Source organism: Elgaria multicarinata, chromosome 3 (assembly GCF_023053635.1).
Source record: "Elgaria multicarinata webbii isolate HBS135686 ecotype San Diego chromosome 3, rElgMul1.1.pri, whole genome shotgun sequence".
NCBI lineage: Eukaryota > Metazoa > Chordata > Lepidosauria > Squamata > Anguidae > Elgaria > Elgaria multicarinata.
In genome coordinates this window covers 25939161-25963849 of record NC_086173.1, presented here as the reverse complement: position 1 = coordinate 25963849, position 24689 = coordinate 25939161, and the positions used below count along the sequence as shown (strand labels likewise).

General features: G+C 46.0%; 1 protein-coding gene across 1 annotated transcript; it reads left to right on the top strand.

The window, feature by feature from the left end:
• Window positions 1-10204: 10204 nt before the first annotated feature.
• LOC134396597 (25-hydroxyvitamin D-1 alpha hydroxylase, mitochondrial) lies at window positions 10205-24443 on the top strand. The gene is made up of 9 exons (XM_063123121.1): window positions 10205-10411; window positions 14799-14989; window positions 16846-17042; window positions 17809-18009; window positions 19425-19588; window positions 20439-20605; window positions 21631-21712; window positions 22492-22689; window positions 24330-24443. Exons 1-9 carry the CDS (start codon window positions 10211-10213, stop codon window positions 24441-24443), a joined length of 1515 nt encoding a protein of 504 aa, XP_062979191.1. The 5' UTR covers window positions 10205-10210.
• Window positions 24444-24689: the final 246 nt, after the last annotated feature.

Here is a 24689-nt window from a genome sequence, read left to right as displayed (position 1 = left end):
CTGGCTGAGATTCCTGAAACTGTTGATGATCATCTCTTTGGGAAACTTGTCTTACTTACATCAGGGGTGGGGAATGTCTTTCACCTCGAGAGCTCAAATTCAGTTTTGGAGAAGCAGTTGTTGGGTGGGTGGGAGGGAGGGCCAACAGCAAAATGGGCGGAGCCAAAAATATACATACACATATACCCATGTATTGTAGCTTAAAGCTCTTATTGCCAGTAATTAAGCCTCAGGCAAGACATCTCAATCTTTTAGAATGGGGAAAAATCTTCACAAAAGCTGGGAACCCCATAGGGCCTTATGGGGTCCCCAGGAGGGCCGGAGTTGGCCCCTGGGCTTGAGGTTCCTCACCCCTGCCTTACATGTATCATATTTGCAGTACCCCAAAAGGCAACCACCGTAGAAACAAAATAAACCCAATGAATTAAATCATCATTCAAAAATTATACACACTTATTTGTACTAGAATATCTATTTATTATTATTATTATTATTATTATTATTATTATTATTATTATTATTTATATAGCACCATCAATGTACATGGTGCTGTTTACAATCCAATACTAATACAAGTCTACAACAATCAACTATCACATCAGTGTAGCATTTCGTTACATATCAATAGCATTCAATTGTACTTAACAATCATTTCAAACCAGATTTAAACCATCGTTGCATGAAAATCCAACCCATAGACATCAAACACTTTCATCTAATCACATCAACAGTATATTAAGACCAAATTTAGTCAACAAGGTTCATGTTATTCCTTGTTTCGAAGTATCTTCTTCAAAAACGTCGGTCTTAGTACTCTGTAAAAAATAACAATTCCAAAGTAAACACATTTGATTAGAGTTACTCCACAGCAACAACTCTCATTTACTTTTGGCTGGTTCACAAGATAAGAACACCGTGAATTGCTTTATTCAGACAACTTACCGCCAACAGGCAGTGGAAAGCTCACGCAATCTCTCTTTATTAAGTTTTTCAAGGTTTTTTGCCTCTCTAATGCTAAACTCCTGTCTCTATGAAGGAACATGCATTCAATGAGCAAGCCATTTTAGTGGAGTAAAAGCCCTGGGTTTTGGGGCTGAACATTAGTGACTTAAGTAAGCTTTTGGTCATGGGATGAGTCCAGGAACTAGGTGGGCCACTAAAGCCCTTCCGTTGGAAATCCTGAGCAATCACTTGGGTTGTGGATTTATTTATTTATTTATTTATTTGCTTATTTATTTTCCTACACCATTTCAAGCCTACCTTTGCATCAATCAAGGCTAGCATTTTAAAACAAACAAACACATGCACAGCCAAGAACCAGGGTGTTCAAGCTATTGAATTTTGCCAGGGATATCAAATTCAGAGAACCTAACTTGTTCGTTTATGTACCACCTTTATAGACCACTCGATTGCTAAACACATTCCAGACCGGTGAACAATAAAAAGCGATAATAGAGCTATGAGTGGTACAGTCCTTCCTCAAGATGCGTTACACCTAGAGATGTAACGCTGCATAATATCCCCTTGTTATCCAAGTCGATGAGTCATTGCTCAAGAGTGATACGAGGTGCACCTGCGTGGCTTTGTAAGCATCCCCAAGGCAAAAGACGTGAGCACAACCTGAGTCACCCTTTTACTGATCCTTCAATGAGAAGCAGAGATGGGGCAGCCTCTTGCTTTTGCCCCAAAGGTGGCCTGCCGACTTATCTAATAGGATGGCTGTTGGCTGAGGTGTCGATCCTTTCCCTGTTGAGTATCAAGGGCTTGGTGTGGCAAGCTGGGTAATTCCTAGGAAGCACCAAGCAATAAGGCTCAGGATGAGAGTGACGCCTCTCCTACAGCCAAGACATTGTATATACATCTGGCTGATTAAGCCAGGAACCACGATGATGCTCCCTGACACTTAATTAATTTTTAGGAAGGAAACCCCCTTGCCTGTTCCTGAAACAGGAATAGACTGGATTCAGGGGTTTCTGACCTCTTACACACACTGACCGGAAAGGCGAAGTGAATAATGTAAGAATTGTGTTGCTGGCGAAACTCCAGTTTTGTAGTTGTTTGGCTCCAGCTGATTTCTCTGGAAAGCGGCGCATGGAGAGGATGGCCTTTCCCGGCTGTTTGTCTGCAGCCAGGGCCGGCTCAGTCATGCAAAGTGCCCAGATGAGCATGATTGGAGGGATGGTCGCTGCCTGCCATGCCAGGGGTGGCATGTGCTTCTGGGCTGCCTTTGCAAACCCAAGAACCTGCAGCAACATTATTCCTACGTATGTGCCTGGAATGCGCTCCCACTTTGGCAAAGGGGCCCCTACTCTCCCCCAAAAACCTTCAGCCGGCTGCATTCCCATCCATCTCTGTCTGTGTATTACTTTAGCTGCTGTGACTTTTGTCGACTTAATCCAAACATTTATATGTTCATAAATCCAAAACTTCTGGAGTCTACCAGGCTTGGGAAGGCTGATGTCTTCAAGATGCTTTTTGCAGCTGAGGATGCATCTCGCAAATAAGGAACTGTTCCTTGGCATAAGGAAGAAGTGGCAAGCCCTACCTGGCAATTGCACCATTAATTTTTGTTGAATAAATAGCCGTGCCCCCCCCCCCCCAATACAGATCAGCACCACAACATGGGAGGCAGGGAGGAAGAAAGGGCTCATACCAGATACAAAAGAGGGCAGAGCTCCTGCAGCTTTAACTGTGGTGATGAAGAGGGAATTTCACCAGGTGCTGCATGCATACAAATGACCCCTGCTGAAATCTTCTTTTCGATGCAACTGTTAAGATACAGAAGCCCTGTCCTGCTTTCTATATGGTCACTTCTGGGAAAGTTGCTGACCTTATGCCTTGTCTGCAATTTGTTTCAATCTTAAAATGGAGGAAGAAGCTCTTGTAGACTAGTTGAGCTAGAACTGAGCGTTGTGCAAAACCTCTCAGGTCATATAGAAGCATGTTGGGAAGGAGAAGCAATGTCATCAAGTAACAAACAGACCAAACCAGCATCTGCAAAGGTGCCCTCCAACCACTTAGGAGTGAATGCTTCTCTGGGGAGGGAATAAAAATGTGGAAAGGGTCATATGTATCTCATGGGTCATATGTATTTATTACAATGCTTCCATCCTGCCCTTTGAATAAAAATCCCCATGAAGACGTAACAAAATATTTTAAAACTCCAGAATACACACGAGCAGTACACGTGTCCCAACCAGACTGGAACAAATCCAGATTATCTAAACCCTTTCCAATCTGGTTTCAGACAGAAATAATCTTCATCACCCTGATGAATAACTTTTTTCAGGAGAGTGACAGAGAAGAGTAACCCTGTTGTTATTCCTGGAACCCTCTGTAGCTTTTGATACCGCTGACTATGGTCTCCTCCTGGATCTGTGTAGTGGGTTTGGGGGTGGGTGGGTACAAGGCCCTGTTGCAGTGGTTCTGTTCCTGCCTGCAGGGCTGCTTTCAGAAAGTTGCATTGAGTGACTGTAGGTCACCCCCTTGGCATTTGATGCCATAGAGGACCATCCTGTGCCCAGTGCTGTTGAGCATCTATATGTAGCCATTTGGAGTGGTCATTAGGAGATTCAGGGCATGGTGTCATCTGTACGCTGATGACACCCAGCTCTATTTCTCTGTGACATCTGAACCCTAGATCAGTGCTTGGAAGCAGTGGTGGCCCTTCTCCGTATCAACCTTCTGTCATGATGACAATTCTGTGTCTGGACCATTCCCGTGAGTCCAGGGATTAAAGCAAATTACCTGGTTCAGGGTTGTAGCTGCTTGAGATACTTCTTGAACCAACTCTTATCACTGCAAGCTGAGCCAGAATATCCTTTACCAGCTTGATTTGTATGCCAACTGCCGCCGTTCCTGACTAGGGATAGTCTAGTCTATGCATTGGTAACTCCTGCAATGTGCTGTATGTGGGGCTTCTCTTGAAACTGGTCTGGACACTGCAGCCAGTGCAGAAATTGGGGGTGACGTTACTGAGTGGAGCAGCCAGCTGCAAGCATTTTACACTTTTGCTCAAAGAACTGCACTGGCTTGCACTATTCTATCAGGCCACTAAACAATTTGAGCCCTTCTCCGCATCAACCTATCTGTTCACTGAGCTCTTCAGATCCAGGCCTCCTGGTTGTCCAGTTGCCTGCCCAGGTACATCTAATGACCACCAGGGTTTTTGGTGGTGGTGCCCCACCTTGGGAATTCCCTCCTCCCTGCGGTGCATCAGTCCCTGTGGAGGCTGGTGGCTCCAATATCAGTAGGGAGGTGAATCCACTCCAGGTTTCACTCAAAACCGGTCAGCTCTCTAAAGGAGCTATCCAAGGGGCACCTTCGCTTTGGAGGGATGTGCAGTCCAAGTCAAATTTGAAGATATAGAACCTGAAGAAGAGACAGCCATAATCTCAGATTTGCTCATCAACATTTAACACCTGGGCAGCAGACTGAGCAGGCACCGTGGTGCACGGTCTTCTCCACTATGGTGAGATGTATGGTGTTTCTATGTAAAAGAGAACTTCAGCTATTGGGCGGTATAAAAATGTAATAAATAAAATAAATAAATAAATACTCATTTCTAAATTTGCATCTATACAAAGAAATTAGCATAGGCAAATGTTCTGCAAACATGTACCCTCTTTCATCCTCTTCCTTTCCCTGGTTCGCTTGCAGAAGGCCCCCCATTCATTCTCTAGTTCAGGTCAGCTCACATAGCAGGTGATGGCGCCCCTCTGAAGGACTTGCTGCCAGATAGAACTGACAATACTGAGCTAGATAGATATAGATGCTCTTCAGATGACATGCTAAGCCATGGTGGTTAAGCATTTTGAACTAAACATTATGGCTTAGCGTGTCAGGTGAACCATTCATAACCATGCTAGCTACATCGGCTATGGGGCAGTGTATAAATGTAGATTAATAATAATGATAACAACAACAACAACAACAACAACCATGGTTTAAACACGCTTGCTAGGCATTTTCTGGAAGAGGGTTAGTGGCCTAACCAAGGCATAATGTGTTGTCTGAACAGGTCCATACAGGCCAGGTTCGCACAATACGAGGAGGGTTAATAAGCCACCATGGCCTATTAACCACCTCTGAGTTTGCTGGTTGTGTGTGGTTGGATTTATCCATTTAACCTTGCTGGGTGTGACTTGTTGTGATGTCTAAACCTGGTGAGGGTTGGTGGCAGCTAATTTAGCTAATTACCCTTCCCAGGTGTGGCTTGTCATGACATCTGAACCTGGCAAGGGCGGGTGGCTGGGATAGTTAACAAACTGCCCAGAACTCATGCTCTGTTATTGGGTTGCTGGGTGGTTTGTTAGACACCCCAGCCAACCACCTTCCCCGGGTTTGGATGTCATGGCAAGCCGCTCCCAGCAAGGGTAAATTAGGTAACTCAGGCAGTACACAATTGGCACACAAAGGGATGGTTAACAAACCACCGTGGTGTATTCTTTACTCTCGTGTTGTGTGAGCTGGCTGAAAGTCTGACCTGACGTAAGACCGCTTCCCATGTTCCTTGGGCTTTAAAGATTAAAACCAGCACTTCCAAATATTGTGGAAGGTTGACGAAGATTGGTGTGTCTGGTATGTAGTTATCTGGCTGTAGGAAATGAGTAGGGCTGTGGTCCTGTGAAGAGTTACAGGGAAAGTACAGAATGTGGCAATGAATACAAAATCCAGCTTCTAAGGCCATAGCTAGATTAGGGCTTATCCTGGGGATTGCCCCAGGATCATCCCTCTGCGTCCAGATCACAGGGATTCCCGGGGGGAGAGAGAGGGATGATCCCTCCATTTCCCTGGGATTTTGCCCTCCCTTCTAGCCCATGTGGCCGGGCATCGCAGTTTGTCCTGGCTCCTTGCAAGGAGCTCCGTGCCCATCGGGGGTGGGGTGGGGTGAGCAGGAGTGGGTTTTTAAAACAAAACAAACAAAAAACACTCGCAGTTTGCACAGGAGTGCTCCTCTCTGATAAAAAAATAAAATAAAAATGGCGGCCACAACATCCTCTTCCTCCTAGGACGTCGCGTGCCACATGTAGACGAGGGGGGTGATCTCGTGATCATCGCCCTCAACCCCCTTCATCTACCCATGGCTTAAGCCTATCTGGCTTAAACAAGGCAAAACAAAAGCTTGTTTCTAATCATTATAGCTGCAAAGACAGGCAGTTTGTAAACACTTGGCCCCAAAACTCATGAAATACAAGGGACTTGTCATGTTTCCATGCAGTGCCCAAACATATTTGATTGATTGATTGAATTTCTGGAAATTCTATTCCACTTTATTGCCAGTTTCCTAAAGCTGCTAGTATTATATGACAGAATCAGAATGACTAATTCCTAGTTTAAATGAAGGCACACTGACATCAGTTCATCTTCGACCAGGGAAGATGGCACAACAGTGCAAAACACAGACTTTATTCTACACTTCGATGGATTGTTTTCATGATGGAGTCTAACAATGAAGCATTTTGTCACATCTCTTTTTGACCTTACTATAGCAAAGGCACTTCTTTGATGGTAAAACCAGTTAACTTGAGTAAGTTTTATTATCTTCCAAGTGTTGTTATTACAAATTCGACACCGTATCTGAATATAATGAGTAAAACAAAACCACATCAATGGATTACAAACAAAACAAAACAGAGCTTCGGCATATGATGAAACTATAGACTGCTTTTACTGTATTATGTGATCTCATTCAGCAAGTATCTTTCCATATGGTACCCACTATGTTTAACTTTAAAGATATCTCAGAAACATAATTGTATATAGGTTAGGGTTACAATCAAGTGTTTAGCTTCATTCCTTTACAGACATTTTTAGCACAATGCATTTTTTTTAATCCATCATTTTAAAAAGGAGCGAACCTGATCAGAACACATCTCATAAAAAGAGCTGTGCAGGATCAGATCAAAGGCCTATCCAGTCCAGCATTCTGTTCACACAGGGGCCACCAGCTGGCTGTTGGAAACACACAAATAGAACATGAGTGCAAAAGTACCTTCCTGTTCATGTTCCTAAGCAAGTGGTATCCATAGGCGTACTGCAGCCACAGCTATACCTAAGGTTTATCCTGGGATCATCCAGGGTTCGCCCCTGTCTGAGCACTGGATCCCCTGTGTGTCACCTAGATGAACAGGTTTGACCCCTGGACGATCCAGGGATAAACCTTAGGTCTAGCTATGGCCTGCCTCTGATCCTGGCAGACAGCGTATAGCCACCTTGACTAGTAGCCATTGATAGCCTTCTCCAGGATTTTATCCAACTCCCTTTTAAAGCCATCCAAATTAGTGCCCATCACTAAATATTGTGGTAGCAAATTCCATAGTTTAACTATGTGCTGAGGGAAGAAGTCCTTCCTTCTATCTGTCCTGCTTCTCCCACCAATCAACTTCATGGGATGGCCCGGGGTTCAAGTATTATGGGAGATGGAGAAAGATCCCACTGATCATCTGGGGAAGATGGAGGGGATGGGGGCTCTATAGATGCCAGAGAGGTAATAGTGGCAATATAACTAGAAAAATGCAAAGCTAGCAATTCGCAGAGGTCCTGTTACCAGTTGCCTAACAGATCTCTCTTTCACCACTTAAATCACACAGGCTGGTGCTGCAGCTGTGTTGAAATCCATTAAAATGGTCACAAACAAGATCATGAAAGAATTGTGGGGGGTGGGAATACTGGAATGCAAATGGCAGAGACATTTCCTGGATTTCTCCAGAAGTGAATGACGTCAATTCTGGGGAAAATGTGTTGGTATTAGCGCACCCATATGTGTACGTATGAACTGTTCTTTAGGATTCAAATGATGGCCACACCCCACATGGCTTCTCTAGAAATGGGAGCTCTCTAGGCGGTTAATACCAGCCGCATTGTTCCTTGAAAAGAGCAGAGAGCTGAGGAAGGCACTGTGTGCCTGTTCTTATGAAATTGGATTAAAGAAGCAAAACCTCAGAGCCTTACTGTGCATTCTTGTCCTACTACCCTTGCTTTCACTTTCCATTCCTCCCTCTTTAGTAAGCTCTTCAGGGCAGGGACCTCTCTTCTTGTTTTGCCTTTTGCTTTTTGTTTGTTTTTGTTACTCATAGAAATGTAGAGTTGGAAGAGACCTCAAAGGTCATCCAATCCATCCCCCTGTCAGCGTAGAAAATTTATTGCTGGTGCACCCCAAACAGGTGGCCATTCGGCTCCTGCTAAAAAAACCTCTAATGAAGGAGAGTCCACCATCTCCTGAAGAGGTCTGTGTTCTACCGTCAAACTGCTGGTTCCACCAGAAAGTTCTTCCTAATGTTCAGTCAAAATCCCTTTTCTTGCTTTTCAAACCCATTGGTTCAGATCTATTGAATTTCCTCCATCCAGGTTGAGCAGACTTCAGGCACTGTCAGATCTACTTTTTGTTTTGTTGTTTTACTAGTGCAAAAGACACATACTTAGAATTAAAGACCCTTGAGGCCAGAAATTTGTTGTGCATACTAAAACTGAATAGGGCAGTTCACAGTTCTTCTACACAAAAATCCACTCCTGGTTGCACCCCTGACACTCAAACTTTCCTTTCAGCAGTATAATTGGTGGCGTGGAAGGCGTCATTTTATTGCTGGTGCTGCTGGTGCTGCTGTTAAAACAATTGGAAAGCAGCAATCCTTCCCCCTCTATTGCAAATGACCCAGAGATCTCCCTTCTATCCACCACTGAGCTTAGGCGACAGCCTTCCAAATGTTTAATCTTCTCTCCACCAGGCTAAACATTCTCAACTCTTTCAACCTCTCCTCATGAGACTTGCTTCCCAGTCCTCTCACTGCCGTCTTTGTAGCCCTCCTGCGGACATTTTCCTCTGAACGCTTTATTCGATGCAGTTCCACACACACTGGTGCTATAGAATCATAATTGATGATGGGGTGGAAATATGGAATATAAATATTGTAAATACTGTAGTTCAATGATCGTAATGCTCAAATACGTTACTGTCAGTGATGCATGATTTTATTATTGGTGAATGTTTTATTATCTGGAGTTTCCACTTGATTGTCATCGTTATTGCGTCCGCTGATTTCACTAGATGTATCTCTGTGTTCCTCTCTTCAATTGGGTTATTTTTAACACCCACGTGCAGCTGGGTCTGACCTATACAGGTTTAGGCGGAGGCTTACGCCCAAGCAGTGGAGGCTGGTGGCTCTGATTTAGGTGGGGCTGAAAGGTTTCAGTCAGAACCAGCTAGTACGCTAAAGGAGCTATCCAAGGGGCTGAAACCTGTCCCCAAATATATGCTGTACCATGAATAGCTCCTTTAGAGTTCTGGCTGTTCCTGGCTGAAACCCAGGCAGGATCTACACTACTCTTTTATAGCGCTTTATAACAGTTTTGACAACTGTTGGGCCCCAGGACACACTGCATATACAGTTGTCAAAACGTTTTCAAAGTGCTTTAAAGCATTTTAAAGCAGTAGTGTAGATCCCCCCCTCCCCAGTCCAACCGAAATTGGAGCACCTGCCTCCACTGGTGCCACGGGATGAGTCGTTATTCCAGATGAAATGAATCCGAATTGGGAGGCTGCAATCTTGTGCAGTAGGGCATTGGGACGCCAGGCTGCATAGCGGGTTGCGTTCGCATGGAAGTAAGTCCCGGTGAATTCCAGACGGCTCGGTCCCAAATCGAAGTGAGCCAGTCCCAGCTCTCCACTCGGCGCACACGGTTCGGACTTCTGCGCAATTTGGGGTGTGTGCTTGTGTGCAAGTAGCTCACCTTGCCTAGGGCGCAAAATAGTCTGGCACCGGCCCTGGCAGTAGATGGATGCAGCAGCATTATATGAGCAAAGCGCTCAGCGCTGTTCCTCTCCTCCTCGACAGTTCTTCCAGGAACAACATCCTGAAATCCTGGAGGAGCAGAACCCTCCGGCTCTGGGGCTCGTTGGGAAAGGGTTCAGACGCCCCCTCCTGCCCGCATGGAATAATTGCGCGGCTAGTTTCTTGCACAATCCGCACGAGACGAGACGGACCACAGCGCCTTCGGGGACCGCACTGATTGGAGAAGGGAACGCTATTTGCATAAGAGAAGGGTGACGCTGGGGGCGGGGACTGTTAATGAGCCATAGGCAAGGGGGTGAGGCTCCCATGTGCTGCGATCAAGAATAAATAAAAAGGCGTCCAAAGATGCTCCACTTACAGAACTTCGCTGTCCACATCCAGGTATCCAAGTATTCATTCAGGCAGTTTCCAGAGCCAAGATGCCTCAGACACTCAAGCTAGCCAACAGAGCATCTTGGGTGGCACGATGCTTTCCCGAGATCTGGGCAGAATCTCCTGTCCTCAAGGAGAGGGTTATTAAAACCCATAAGACCCTGGAAGAGATGCCAGGACCCTCCGCCCTCAGTTTCTTCACTGACCTTTTCTGCAAAAAGGGGCTATCAAGATTGCATGAACTCCAGGTATAATAATTTTGTTAAAATTATTATTATTATTATTATTATTATTATTATTATTATTATTCATTGTTCTCTGCAGGGTGAGGGGTGCACAAGATCTGCCCCATTACCATCTGATTGGTATGGGATCACATAATGTTTAGGGCAGGAATGGTTCCTTAGAATTGTTCACTTCTTTCTCTAAGACTTGAAAACCCGTCATATCTATGTTGGCTAAAATTTGGAGATTGTCTGTGTTTGGTCTCAAAGGATAGGGGATACACCGCTTTTGGGGGGGCAGGGGGTTCATGGGGTTGTGTTTGTTTGTTTTAGTGTCCTGCAAATCAGGCTATGGTGGTATAGAATTATGCAAGCTTCTGACTTTCACAGAACTCTTCATCTGTCGAACTTCTTTGAAACTGGCAAACTTCATATACTAAACTTAGAATAATAGAATCATAGAATAGTAGAGTTGGAAGGGGCCTATAGGGCCATTGAGTCCAACCCCCTGCTAAATGCAGGAATCCACCTTAAAGCATACCTGACAGATGGTTGTCCAGCTGCCTCTTTGAATGCCTCTAGTGTGGGAGAGCCCACAACCTCCTTAGGTAACTGGTTCCATTGTCGTACTGCTCTAATAGTCAGGAAGTTTTTCCTGATGTCCAGCTTGATCCAATATAAAGCATTCCAGTCTCATGTTGACTTTTAGGTGATATAGACAGGTGGCTCCTAGTGATGCTAATTAAAAGACATTGTACAACTATTCCACCTTTTCCACCTTAATGAATTTTGTGTGTGTGGAAAGAAAAATAAACAATCAGAAGAAGCAGAAGTAGTGGGAAAGCACAGGAGCTTTCCAAGCAGAAGATGGCATTGTCTGGTCTCCCATAAAATTCAGGGAAGGAGGCAGGGCAATTGTACAATAAAAGCCTTCTTTGGAAGCACCCTTAGTGAAATTGGTGGGTATTGTTCCTCTTTTACACATGGGTGAGTGAGGCTATAATGGACAGGACCCAGAAAGCCTCTTTTGTAAGTGGATGTTTCATCTCCTTGAGCAATCAGGTGTCTCTGACTTCTCTTGATTTCCTGCCAGCCTCTAGTCTTGACCAGCCAAAGTTGCAGGTTGGCGTGGGAGGGTGGGGACACAACGTTTAAAGAGTCTTCAGTGGGAAGGAAGAAATAGCCAATACCTATTTCATCAGCAGAATTGCACTTGAGGTTTTCTGAATCATGTCCAATGACTTGTCTACGGCTGTCCTTCATATCTTTCATTCACATTTTACTAAGTGGATGGGACAATGATTTTCCTTTTCTCCATCACATAATTATGTGATGGAGAAAAAGAAAAGCAGCCATCTTTGTAGCCATCTTTGCATGAGAATGTGGTGTAATAATTGGGTACTTTGCATTATTAAGGTTCAGGTGAAAGACAACCCCAGTGTAAAGGCCAATGGTTTAAAAGTACCAGGAGATTCCCATAAGACACACTGAGGAATCCTTCCAAAATGGTATTTGCTTGAAATCCTGGCTGATATATAATCAACGGGAGCTGCCAACAGAAATTTAATTCCAAAAGCACAAACTCAGGTTTCCTCAATATACACAGTATCTTTCAGTTATTTGTTTATGCAGTTTAAACATATGCCTTGCAAGGAGTATACAGTGAGTTGCAAAGATCCTTCTTCAGGTGGCCTTAAAACTGGTGATGCACACTGCTTGTCTGCAACCAGGCTTGTAAAAAACTATTTAATGGAGAGTACATATATTATTCCTTTTCTTGCTTGTCTACAGAATTCTGTAGCAGTTTGACCCAACTCTCGAAGCTGAATGAAGTGACTTTTACCTTACAGTGAAAACCAACTGTGCCATTAAATACTGTACACGTGTTTTAAAGCTCATACTTCTGAGGGATGTGTATAAATAGGAGCATTGCACCCATAATTCTTGTTTCAATGGCATATATTTAACAAGCATGACAAATGGAGTGCAATCTAGTTTTCGTAACATCTTTGTTAAAGGTTTTGCATAATGCCTTCTGTGGTTCAGACATGTCCTAAAAATTAGCATTGCATAAAAATCAGATGCATCATTGACAAGTTAACTTAGTAAAATGAATTGCAGTGCCTTTTACTTCCAAAATGTGCTTGCCATCCACCATATATTTACGTTTTTAAACAACAACAAACTTTTAGTTATTCAATTATTGTGCATAATACAATGATACAAATCTTTATAGATAACACACTCAGCATGAAAATACTGTTTACAGATGGGGGAATTGTGGCTGGGAGAGAAAGTAGCATAGTCTGTAATCCTAGATTTGGTTGCATGGGAATAAGCACAACTGATAAGCACATACTGGGATTTACTTCTGAGTAAACCTGACATGGGACTGAGCTGCACACCATTGAGTTAATCCATGCCTGGGCCATAATTGCCAGTCTCCTTGTGCCCTGTCCTATTATAAAGTAAAATAACGTTATGGATACTGACATAATAAACCTTTAATTACTTTTCAGAATTATTTATCATAGAGGTTAACATTTAATACCACTAAATTTAAGATTATATAAACATTTTTTGTTTGGCATATGTAATTATTGCTAATTAGAATGCAACGTCCTGGGTTGGGGTGGGGGGTAGAGAGGAGTTACTGGATCATTTCTCTCTTTCCCTGAAGATACAGTACAGATCCTTTTTAAACATGAGTCAAACCAAGTGATCCAGATCCAGTTCTAATCTAAACCATAAGAAGCACCCTGATCCTCCGCCATCTAATAATTCAAAAACAGGTGTGGACCCATGGGAGCAGGGTTCAAATCTTGCCCCAGCCTTGAACATGCTGAATGGCCTTTATTAGCAAAGCTATCTCTCAACCATAATCTATAAAACCCGGAGAAGGACACAAGACATTTTTCAGCCAAAGTAACCACTTGTGCAGCTTGAGCTTGTGCAGCTTTACCCAGAAGTAAGTCCCATGGCATTAATAAGGCTTAGTTACACCCAAGTAAAGTTAAAACCCTATGCGAGCTCCAGTCCCATTGATTTCAATGGGAGATTAAAGCACATGCATTCAGTCTCTCCCACTGATATCCACGGGACTTAAAAGTGCTTAACTTTAGCTAAACTGTGATCTCTTGTGAGTTTGGGCATGGTAAAGCTTGTATAGCATAATTTGCATATAAAAATATACATTATAAATTAAAGGGTTTTGTTTTTGTTTGCTGAAACGTAACTCCGCAGACACACAAATACCTCTTTGGACTGGTATCAAGTGTGACTGTCTAAAACTTGCTTCTCCCAAACCTAATGAATACAGTGATTCACTAATTTAGCCACTCCTATCTGCCTTCAGCACTACATGGGAAGCCTTTACATAAAAGGATGGATCTAGTATATCATGTGATGCCCCAAAGTTATGACAGTGGTTTATGGAGGATGACAGAGTAAGATTTCTCATAGTACTTTCTATGATGTGGCATTCTTGCAACACCAATTCTCCTTCCCTCACCACCCTAGAAAAGACACCTGCTTTTCAGTGATTACATCACTGAAACACAAGTCTATGGTTAAGTCAACAAATGTTAGCTGCTCCTCCATACTGCCATAGTTGGCCGAATGGTTTTGGCCAGAGAGCCACTGCTCTGTGAGAGTAGGGGTAGAGGGCAAGGACCACCCTGCAAAGTTAGGGTGACCATATGGAAAGGACAGGGCTCCTGTATCTTTAATACTTGTGTCAAAAAGGGAATTTCAGCAGCTGTCATTCATAGGCATGCAGCACCTGGTGAAATCTCCTTTTCATCATAACTGTTAAAGCTGCAGGAGCTCTGCTCTCATTCTATTATAGCTCCTGCAGCTTTACCGGTTGTGATCAAGAGGAACTTTCACCAGCTGCTGCATATCTACAAATGACACCAGCTGAAATTCCCTTTTCAATACAACTGTTAAAGATTCAGGAGCCCTGTCCTCCTTTTCATAGGGTCACCCTATACAAAGTTGTCTGTGGGCAATTCTTGTATCACAGTTCTGCCTTTCTCCATGCCTCTGGCTAGATCTACACCTTGTGTCAAATCATTATAAACATGGAGTAAAAAGCAGGAAGTAGCACTAAAAAAAAGTGGTATATGGAATGCGTCCCATGCTCCAACAGTTATCAGTGCTCTTCACGACCGCTCTAAAGCAGAAAAGGATCCAGCTGCTAATTTTGTTGTACTGTTATTCTAATGCCAATTATTTTCATAGTGCTAAATAGACATTGGGTAGCATTTTCTCTGTAATATTGCTTGACGTCCTTTTGCCATTGGATAGTTTGAGAAATGTTCGTATGATCTTTTGTAGGTTGTGTGTTGATCTTTTCGCTGCTATGGTATATTGTCTACATCATTTTTCCTCCCCGTCTGCTATATCTTAGATTGAAGGCAAAGCCAAGTATGGCCCAGTGTGGAAGGCCAGCTTTGGGCCCATCCTCACCGTCCACGTTGCAGATCCCAGCCTGATTGAGCAGGTGCTGAGGCAGGAAGGCAAACAGCCCATCCGCTCCGAGCTCTCCTCCTGGAAGGATTATCGGGTGTGCCGGGGCCATGCCTACGGGCTGCTGACTGCGTAAGTCTCCGCTGTTTTCCTACGGGTGGGAAAGCACGGGAGGGTTACAAATGGAAGACGTTGCTGGAAAGAAGCTGTGCATTGACTGAAAGAACGTATTCTCCCTTATGAGCCTGCTCGTGCTTTGAGATCTTCTGGAGAAGCCCTTCTTTCAGTCCCACCTTCTTCACAGGCACACTTGGTGGGAACATGGGAGAGGGCCTTCTCGGTGGCTGCTCCGGTGCTCTGGAACTCTTCCCGGGGGAGCTAGGCTGGCTCCCTCCTTGATGGGCTTTCGGAAGCAGGCTAAAACTTTTTTGTTCAAGCAGGCCTTTGGAGAATAATCCAGTCCTCCATCTATGTTAATGTCTTATAATTTTGTTGTGTATTTTTTTAATTGTTTATGGGTTTGTTTCCCTCCCGCCCCCCCCCCCCCATGTATATTTTAAACTTTGTAAGGCCGCCTTGAGGCCCAGCATTGGGCAAAAGGCGGGATACAAATAAATATAATAATATAATAATAATTGACATCCTTGTCTGGAAGCACCTTGAGGCAAAAGCTGCCGGTTCAGAATTGTAGAAAATTCTCTAACAATTTTTATACAATGACCCAAGTCATCCTGCCCCCGCCCCAACTATCCTGGGCTGATCGCCTATGCAGCAGCTCCCTCTAGTAGCTCTTAGAAGCTTTTCAAGAAGATCTCCTTCAGATGTCAGGGTGGGGGCATATGACAGTCATTTAGGGAGAGATCCTGAAAACCTTTTGTTGGTGCGGTCTGTCTGAAGTGGGTGGGATGTTCTGTAGTGTGAGAAGTTGTCGAAGCTGTATAAGAATGACCAGACACAAAATAGGGCAGGACTCCTGCAGCTTTAACTGTGGTGATGAAGAGGGGATTTCACAGGGTGCTGCATGCATGCAAATGACACCTGCTGAAATTCCCTTTTCTATACAAGTTACAGGAGCCCTGACCTCCTTTTCATAGGGTCACCCTAATGGAATGTGTCCTGTGTCTCAATAGTTATCAGTGCATTTCGGTTCTGCTATAAAGCAGTACTGCAGATCTAGCCTTGACCCCTGAGATTGAGGTTCTGCGCCCCGGTTTAATGTCACCCCGTAGGGCAGGAAAGGTGTCTTGGAGAAATGAGTAAAAGTAATCCAGAGTTTCTGGTGCTTTGCTATGATTGAGTGGAGACAGGCAAAGAGCAGGGAAGATATTGAAGAAGAATCCCCCCCACACACATACACACACCAGGCCATCTTTGAGGCACTTTGTTTTCCTTCCTTGGGAGATTTCTGCTCTGAATGCTGAGCTTGCATCTCATAGGATGATTAATAGACCCCCCCTTCCGAGGTAAACAGGAGGAAGCCCCCCCCCCCATATTTCGACACCTTCCTGTTCCTCACTCGCGTGCCTGTTTCCTGGAAGTGTGTCATGCAAGAACAGCAGGGTCCTGCCTGAGCTTGCGCAAGAAAGCTGACCAACCCCAGGGAGTGAGGAATTGTTTCGAGGTACAGAGCCATTTATGATTCAGGACTTCCCCGGTGAGAGTCTTCTCACCCGCTGGGCGGCTGCTTCCGCTGTCTAGGCACCGGATGTGAGTAATAATAAGAAGAGCAACAGGCAGATTTCTTACAGCTGTGATCTCTCTCAACAGTGTTCAGTCTATCGCGGGTGCCCTGTAAAGATCTGCTTATGATGACAAGTGGATGTTATTCATCCTGGTACAGGGGAAATGCCTTGAAACCCAAAGCTGATGACTTGGCTCTCTGTGTACCCGTTTTGAAATGGAAGGATTTTCTCCTAGTTTTGTCTATGTGTGGATTTGGGCACTTCTCTTGCCCAGAGAACTAACAGAGGCCTCTCTCCACTCTACAGAGAAGGCGAGGAGTGGCAGCAAATCCGCAGCATCCTAGGAAAGCACATGTTGAAGCCCAAGGAGGTGGAGTCCTACACTGGCACCCTGAATGACGTGGTGGGGGATCTGGTCCGCAAGCTGCAGCACCAGCGGAACCTCCACGAGCAGCACGTGGTCAAGGACGTGGCCGACGAGTTCTACAAGTTCGGATTGGAAGGTAAGGATTGATTGGTATCTGCAGCTCCTGAAAACTCCACCCCGCCCCGCTCCAAAGATAAATGGCTTAACTCAGCATTCCCCCAGTTGGTGCCCTCCAAATGTTTGGGCCTACAAGTCCCATCATCCTTAATCACTGACCATGTTGGCTGAGGTTTCTGGGAATTGTAGTTGAAAACATCTGGAGGACACCTGATTGGAGATGGCTGGGTTAATTCATGGAAGGGTGGAGCTGCCTCTCCATTCTTGATGCTGTAACTGTGGTGGTCAGTGTGATGGGCCTGGTTTGGGGTTATCTGGTCAACAGCTGGTTGACCCTACCCCCCAGGACACGGTGACTTGTAATCTAGACATGTGTGTATGAAGAATTCACAAGGCTGGCTTGTGGTGCTCAAATCTAATTTTTGAAAAAGTGATGCTTATTTATATCGATTTTCCCGCCATGTTAGAAAATGGCCAAAGAAGCTGTTAACTTCAGAATTTCAGGTGAGCCTTTCCCAACCTGATGTCCTTTAGATGTTTTGGCCTACAGCTCCCAGCATTCCTGACCATTGGCCATGTTGGTTGGGGCTGATGGGGTTTGGAGTCAAATACACCTGATGGGCACCAGATATGGGAAGGCTGCTGTAGGAGATGGTCACTGGGATAAAAAGTCCATTTCCCCCCTAGAAGTCACATTCACATGATTGGGCAAGGGAGCCAAGACCGACAGCATCTCTTCTATTGACTTCATTGGCTCTAATTCTTTATGGCTTGGGTTCTTCTAGGCATCTCTTCAGTCCTCTTTGAATCCCGCATTGGTTGCCTGGAGCCCCAAGTCCCAAAGGAAACGGAAGCCTTCATTAACTCCATCAATTCCATGTTCTCCATGACGCTGCTCACGATGGCAATGCCCAAGTTCCTGCACCAAATCTTTCCTAAGCCATGGCAGAAGTTCTGTGAATCCTGGGACTATATGTTTGCGTTTGGTGAGTACTTTTGCTGAAGCTCGTCAATCGTCTTTCATGTGCAATCTGGCCAATCGCAAAGGCTTTTAAAAAAAACACCTTTTGGAATCTTTATGGCCCACCAAGCACATTTTGCATAGATATATTTAATTGTTGCATTCCACTCTGGTTGTAATGAACACGTGTTTGGGTTGTTTTCCCACCCTCTCCCAAGAAAGTGCACAATTTTTCTATCGTAGGATCTAGAATATTATTTTAAACAAGCGGACAGACCTGGTTTTGCATGAGTTAGAATAGTCCTTAGTTTGATACAACAAAGCCTGCTGGAAGCCATAGGTGTAGCTCCTGCCATGGAGCCCCCCCCTCAAGGGAGAGGTCTGTCCACTCCGTTTCCCTGAGGAAATGGAGGAGGGAGCTGTATAACTCTGCCCCTTGGGACTCTCCCTCTAGGCTTCAAATTGTATCAACTGCAAAGCTATGTGCTGGTTACAGAGATCTACCACCTAGTGACCGAAGGTGGTACTGTACGTTTCAAATACCCGGACAGATTAAAATTCATTAAACTTAAACAATACATTTTAAAAACCAAATAACCCTGAGGTGCACTCACTTAGGGTCCTTCTAGTATGCATGTTGAGTTTCAGGTGGCTAGGTTTCATGGTTTGGGTGCTGACAGACAAACACACATCCTCTTCTATTATTCTAGAATCCATGTATATATCCTGCTTGATTCCATGTGCTTCTCAGAATGATTTACATCTAACACAATAAACTGTTTGATAGAGAGGGGGGGATATGATATTATTAATCAGTGAGCCCAATAAATCCATCTGCAACATTTACTATTAATTATACACCAGTGCTTTGTAAAAAAAAAAAAAAAGTTCTTACAACAATTCTAGATATTGATAGGCTCAGGTTTAAATTGACAGTTTTGGGCAGGGAAATCCTGAGTGTTGAAGCTACTACCCAGAAAAGTGGCAGGGGGTGAAATTCTCACCCATTGGATATTTCTCCCAAGTCACCCCTTATTAGAAGACACTTGCCATTTAAAAACAAGAACAAAAAAGGCTATCCTCATGAGGACCGGAAACTTGCTATTTCTTTCAAAAGCTAAGATGATCAGACTACTGATGGATCTGTTTGTGGCTTAACCATGAATCTGCAGCTTTTTAGTCCCCTTGCTGTCATCAGCTTTGGGTTTCAACTCGTCCTCCTGAAGAGCATAGTCCTCCTGTCTAGCTAACAGTGCCCCGAAAATTTGACTGAAGGGCAGTACAATTACCTAGAATGAAGGAATGCCTACCACTTATGCTCAAACTGCCTTTCCCCTGCTGAAACGGATTTTAAGCAAGCAGCAATTGGTGCAGTGGGATATGTTGCATGATGGCACTCCCAGGGGGACATATGCTCATCTCTTGCCAATTCCTTTCCAGCCAAAGGACACATTGACAAGCGGATGGCGGAGGTTTCCGAAAGAGTCTCACGGGGGGAGAAGGTGGAAGGGAAATACCTCACTTACTACCTGGCGCAGGAGAAACTGTCCATGAAATCCATCTATGGGAATGTGACGGAGCTCTTGCTGGCCGGCGTGGACACGGTAAGCCTTCTGGACTCCCTTGGGGCAAAGTGTTTCCTGCAGAGTGGGTAGGATGCCTTTCCTGCTTGTAGAAGCCTTGTGCCATTGGACACGGGCTGAAATAAGTCTGTGAGAAGCTGCCGTATACTGAGTCAGACCCACAGTCCATCTAGCCCAATATTTTGGCCCTACCCGAAAGTGGCTCTCTCGGGTTTCAGGCAAGGATTTTCTCAGCCCTACCTGGAGATGCCGGGGGTCGAACCTGGGACCTTCCGCATGCAAAGCGTGTGCTCTACCACTGGGCCACGACATTCCCATAAACCAGGCAGGAAAAACTACGTAGACACTGTTAGCGGGTTGGGTGGTGTGCTTGGCTTTCCTATGGGCGATGGAGACAGGCTCTGATAACCCTTTCTTAGGTGAAGAGTCACGGAGACCATATTCTCCAGGATACTCTGGGATGTTTCCTCTTTGGCCTCCATATCTCCTTCCCTTCTCTACTGCCCTCACAGGAGGGCAATCATACAGAGATAAGCAGGGCTTAATCTGAGCCTGGAACTTACTTTCCATGCCAATGCGTAGCCCTGGAATATGTGAAGCAGTTGTGCGTTGTTGTGTTTTACATGAGTGCCTCTGTGCATACGCAAAGTACCTTTCTGGTCTTGGGGCATGAGCTTGGCTCTACTACTCTTGAACTTGCATAATGTGATGGACAGGATGAGAATTTATCCATCTTAGTTTTAACTCCTCTTCCGTGTGGAAGAGGAAGAACGGCTTGTGTGCGGCCTGCTACTGTACAGTAAAGCCCCTGATCTGATCGGGGACCTACTTTAATCCTAGTGATTAACCCACCCTGTCTGTATCCCTGCAGATCTCAAGCACCTTGTCCTGGAGCCTGTATGAGTTGTCCCGTCACCCGCAGGTGCAAGCGGCCCTCCACAAGGAGATTACGGGCGTGATGAAGGACAACCTCATCCCAACCGCAGCTGACGTGGCTCAGATGCCTCTGCTGAAGGCCGTGGTGAAGGAGGCACTAAGGTGAGCAGCCTTTCCCAGGTGGATGGGAGGGCAAAACCTGGGGGTGTCCCCTGTTGATGCAGCTGGCAGAAACAGCAAATGTGATCAGGTCTATGCTTGCTCAGAGGACTGCTATGCTGCCTTTCAGGGCAGAAGGTGGGTTCCACCTTGGAGTCCTGAGGGCCGCGCTGTTCCCTTCCAGAATACTGACTAGGGTGACCATATGAAAAGGAGGACAGGACTCCTGTATCTTTAACAGTGGCGTAGAAAAGGGAATTTCAGCAGGTGTCCTTTGTATGCACGCAGCACCTGGGGAAATTCCCTCTTCATCGCAACAGTTAAACCTGCAGGAGCCCTGCCCTCTTTTGTATCTGGTCACTCTGGTATAGCTCCTGCAGCTTTAACTGTTGTGATGAAGAGGGAATTTCACCAGGTGCTGCATGCATACAAACGACACCTGCTGAAATTCCCTTTTCTATGCAACTGTTAAAGATACAGGAGCCCTGTCCTCCTTTTCATATGGTCACCCTAGCAATACTGACACCAAAATCATAGCTCTTCTGCTGGGAATTTATGTGCCCACATAAATCCCAGTCCCCGCCATTGCTACTGCCACCTCCTCTGCTGAGATTACAGGAATTCTGCTAGGAAACCAGGCCCACTAAGCAGCTGTTCAGTGGGCTGTCAAGACCCTGATTCTGCTGGGAATCTAAGTGCATGCTTCCACAGCAAAACCACTGTGATTTCAGCAGCAGCGGTGGTTTTAGCACTGGCTGGGACCAACAGCCATGGCAGACCATGTGTGGCCCACTGGACATGTGTTGCCCACCAGGTGTGCACCTAAGCAGGAAAGCTGGATGCATCCCTTTGGATCTCAACAGTTCTAGCAACATAACCACTGAGCCAGATGGTGAATCCTGCACCCATGTGCATTGCATGTAAAACCTGCAAGCTTAGGGAGCTGAGCAAACCTTGCAACATGTGAGGGACTGATGGCTTTAGATTCACACACTACCCGTTCTCCCCCCCCCCCCCCCCCGCTGCAGATTGTACCCAGTGATTCCTGGTAACGCACGTGTCATCTCAGACAGGGACATCCATGTGGGAGACTACCTCATCCCCAAAAAGGTGAGCATGGCATAAATTGAATGCAAATGGAGATGAGAGCAAAGATCAGGTTTGCCAGTGGTAGGAAGTGTGTGTGTGTGTGTGTGTGTGTGTGTGTGTGTGTGTGTGTGTGTGTTAGTGGGTAGCTTCCTGGGAGTATTGGGTGGAAACTCAATTTGTGCAAGGCACCAGAGAGATCTAAAACAGTCCTGGCTGGTGGCCCCAAGTGAATGGAGCATGCACCTTAAAAAATGTGCAGGCACATGGGAATGTGCAGGCATTGCATTGCAATGCAAAGGGAATATGCAGGCATTGTAATGTGCAGGCATTGCATGGCAGGGACATGGGGATCTTGAGCAGCATGATGCATATGGAAAGGGTTCCAAGAAGGAAGGAAGGAAGGAAGGAAGGAAGGAAGACTATTGTAAGGCAGTAGATATTCAGGCAACATGAGGCTCAACTGGTTGAGGGAAGACTTTGCTCAAGAACTGGGAACTGAGGAAGACCTTGAAGGAAGAGTGGGAAGTGGGCTGATACGATGAAGCTGTAAGACAACAACCACCTCCAGGGGGTGTTGAACTACAGCTCCCATCATCCTCAGCCATGCTGACTGAGGATGTTGGGTGCTGGAGCCCAGCACCCCCAGAGACCCCCAGGTTGGGGAAGGCTGCTGTAAACCTTGCTTCTTTAGTGGTGGGTCAAGTAGCATGGTTGTGTCCATGCACATGTGTGCAACCTGGACTTGAGTTTCTGGGCTGCTTTTCTCATGCTGCTGCTCCTCCTCCTCCTCCTCCTCTCAGACCCTAATCACCCTCTGCCATTACGCCACCTCGCGCGATGAGAAGTACTTCTCCAACCCCAACTCGTTCCAGCCGGAGCGGTGGCTGCACAAAGACGGGGCGCATCACCCGTACGCCTCTATCCCCTTTGGCTTCGGCAAGCGCAGCTGCATCGGCCGACGCATCGCAGAGCTTGAAGTGTACCTGGCTCTGGCTAGGGTGAGTGTCGGAATGGAGGAGACCCTCTACCAAGAATGGATGGCGGGAGAAAATGTGGCTTTTCCTTCCTGACCAATTTATTCCGAGAGACTGAGATGAGGGACATGGCTAGACGGGGCAATATCCCGGGGATCGTCCCGGGATCATCCCTGTGCATCCACATGATGCACAGAGGAGCCTGGGAGCAGGGAGGGATGAACACTGCATTTCCCCGGGAGATGGCCGTACACATTTTTCTCGCTTTCCCCCCGCAGTCCTGGGATGATCCCGAGACCGCGGGACGTGTGGGCAGCCATCCTGGTATAGTCCTGGCTCCTTGCAAGTAAATGTGAGGAGCCGAGAACTGAGCACAGGGACGGAGCTCTGCAAGTGCTCCGTGCCCATCGGGGGGGGGGGAACAGGTTGGGGCTTTTTTTATTAAAAAAAACCCCTGCCTACCTTTGCGCTGGAGTGCTGATCATCCCCCTCGACCCCCCTCGTCTAGCCATGCCTGAGGAGGGTGGGTTGAGCTGCCTTGCCTGGTCGGGCAAGGGGTTACGTTCAACCTCCACCACCTCTTGCCTAGATCTGTTTGAAATGGAAGGCCAAGAGCTGCCAGCTGTTGAAGGGAGGGGGTCATAACTCAGTGGTAGTGCAGCTACTTTGCCTGCAGGTACCTTTGCCTGCAGGTACTCTGCCCAGGTTCAACCCCCAGGTAGGGCTAGGAAGGAATCCTACCTGAAACCTTGGGGAACCATTGCTGCCGGTCAGTGCTGACAATACTGGGCTTAGATGAACCAGTGGCCTGTCTCCGTATAAGGCAGCTTCCTACGTTCCTATGAGGGTGCAGAGACCCTTGGCTCATCACTCCCTCTTCCCATTTGCTGATTCTAAATGGCCTGCTGTAGCTCTATACCCTGGCCCTTCTTAAAGGGAGCCACACAATAAAGCGGATGGCTCTTTGGACTAAAATCCTGGGGTGAACCGCAGCAGTAAGCGAATGTATTTCAGCTCAACACAGGCTGATCTTCTTTTGGCGCTCTGCTCACCTCTGGAGAAGCTGCCTGAATACCTCCCCCTATTTGACATGTGGTCCCTTTGGCTCTTCTCCCCACTCCCCAAGCCAGCACTTCCATTTTATCTTTTGTTGGTTCTCCTTCAGTCAATTGCCCGGCTTCCTCTGAGTTGGATCCAGAACTACGCTGGCGGAAGTGGTCTTCTCCGCCCCCTCCTTCCCAGGGCAGCCCCTCCAGGCCCTGGAAATGCTACACAGAGAGTCAGGAGAGCTTGGAGTGAATGGGGTTAGCTGTGGGGTGGGGTGGAGGGCAGATCCCCCAATTTTTTTTAAACCGCCCAGAGAGCTTCGGCTATTGGGTGGTATATAAATGCAATAAATAAATAAATAGGACAGAGGGACCTTCCACAAGCAGAACCCTCCCTCTCTCAGAAGGTCCCTTTCTCTTTCAGAAGGACAGATTTTGGATCCAACCCAGTGTTTAAGGCTTTGCCCCCAGCATTCCCTCAAAATAAATAAACAAACAAACAAAAAAACCACCAGAAAGTACCAGGAGCCTCCTGGGGTTCCCTGAAAGTGGAAAAAAGGCAGGCTATAAATGTTTTTTTTTTTAAGCTGCTAATGGGTCTCTCTTTCTCTTTTAAAGATCCTGATGCATTTTGAAGTGAAGCCAGAACAAGAAGGGGACACTGTGAGACCCATGACACGCACCCTGTTGGTACCCGAGAAGGAGATCAATCTGCAATTTCTGAGCCGGTAAAAAATGAGATGAAGCTGAACTGCTCACACGGGCGTCTCATCAAAGCACAGCTAGAGCTTAAGACCTGGAGGTGAAAATGCCTGGCAGCCTGGACCGAAGCAAATTCTTTGAAGCCTGCTTGAAGGGGTCCATGATGTGCAGGCGGGAGAGGGGGAAGTCTGTCATTGACCGGGGTCTGCTAAAGAAGCAACCCAATGTGACGTCTAGCAAGGTCCACTTTGCTGTGCCTTTAAATCCAGTTCTGAG

Bases quoted from the DNA above. Each gene is read 5' to 3' on its own strand.
- LOC134396597 (XM_063123121.1), top strand. From the start codon at position 10,211: ATGCCTCAGACACTCAAGCTAGCCAACAGAGCATCTTGGGTGGCACGA. The intron at 10,412-14,798 runs GTATAATAATTT...GCTATATCTTAG, and splicing joins CAAGATTGCATGAACTCCAG to ATTGAAGGCAAAGCCAAGTA. The intron at 14,990-16,845 runs GTAAGTCTCCGC...TCCACTCTACAG, and splicing joins GCCTACGGGCTGCTGACTGC to AGAAGGCGAGGAGTGGCAGC.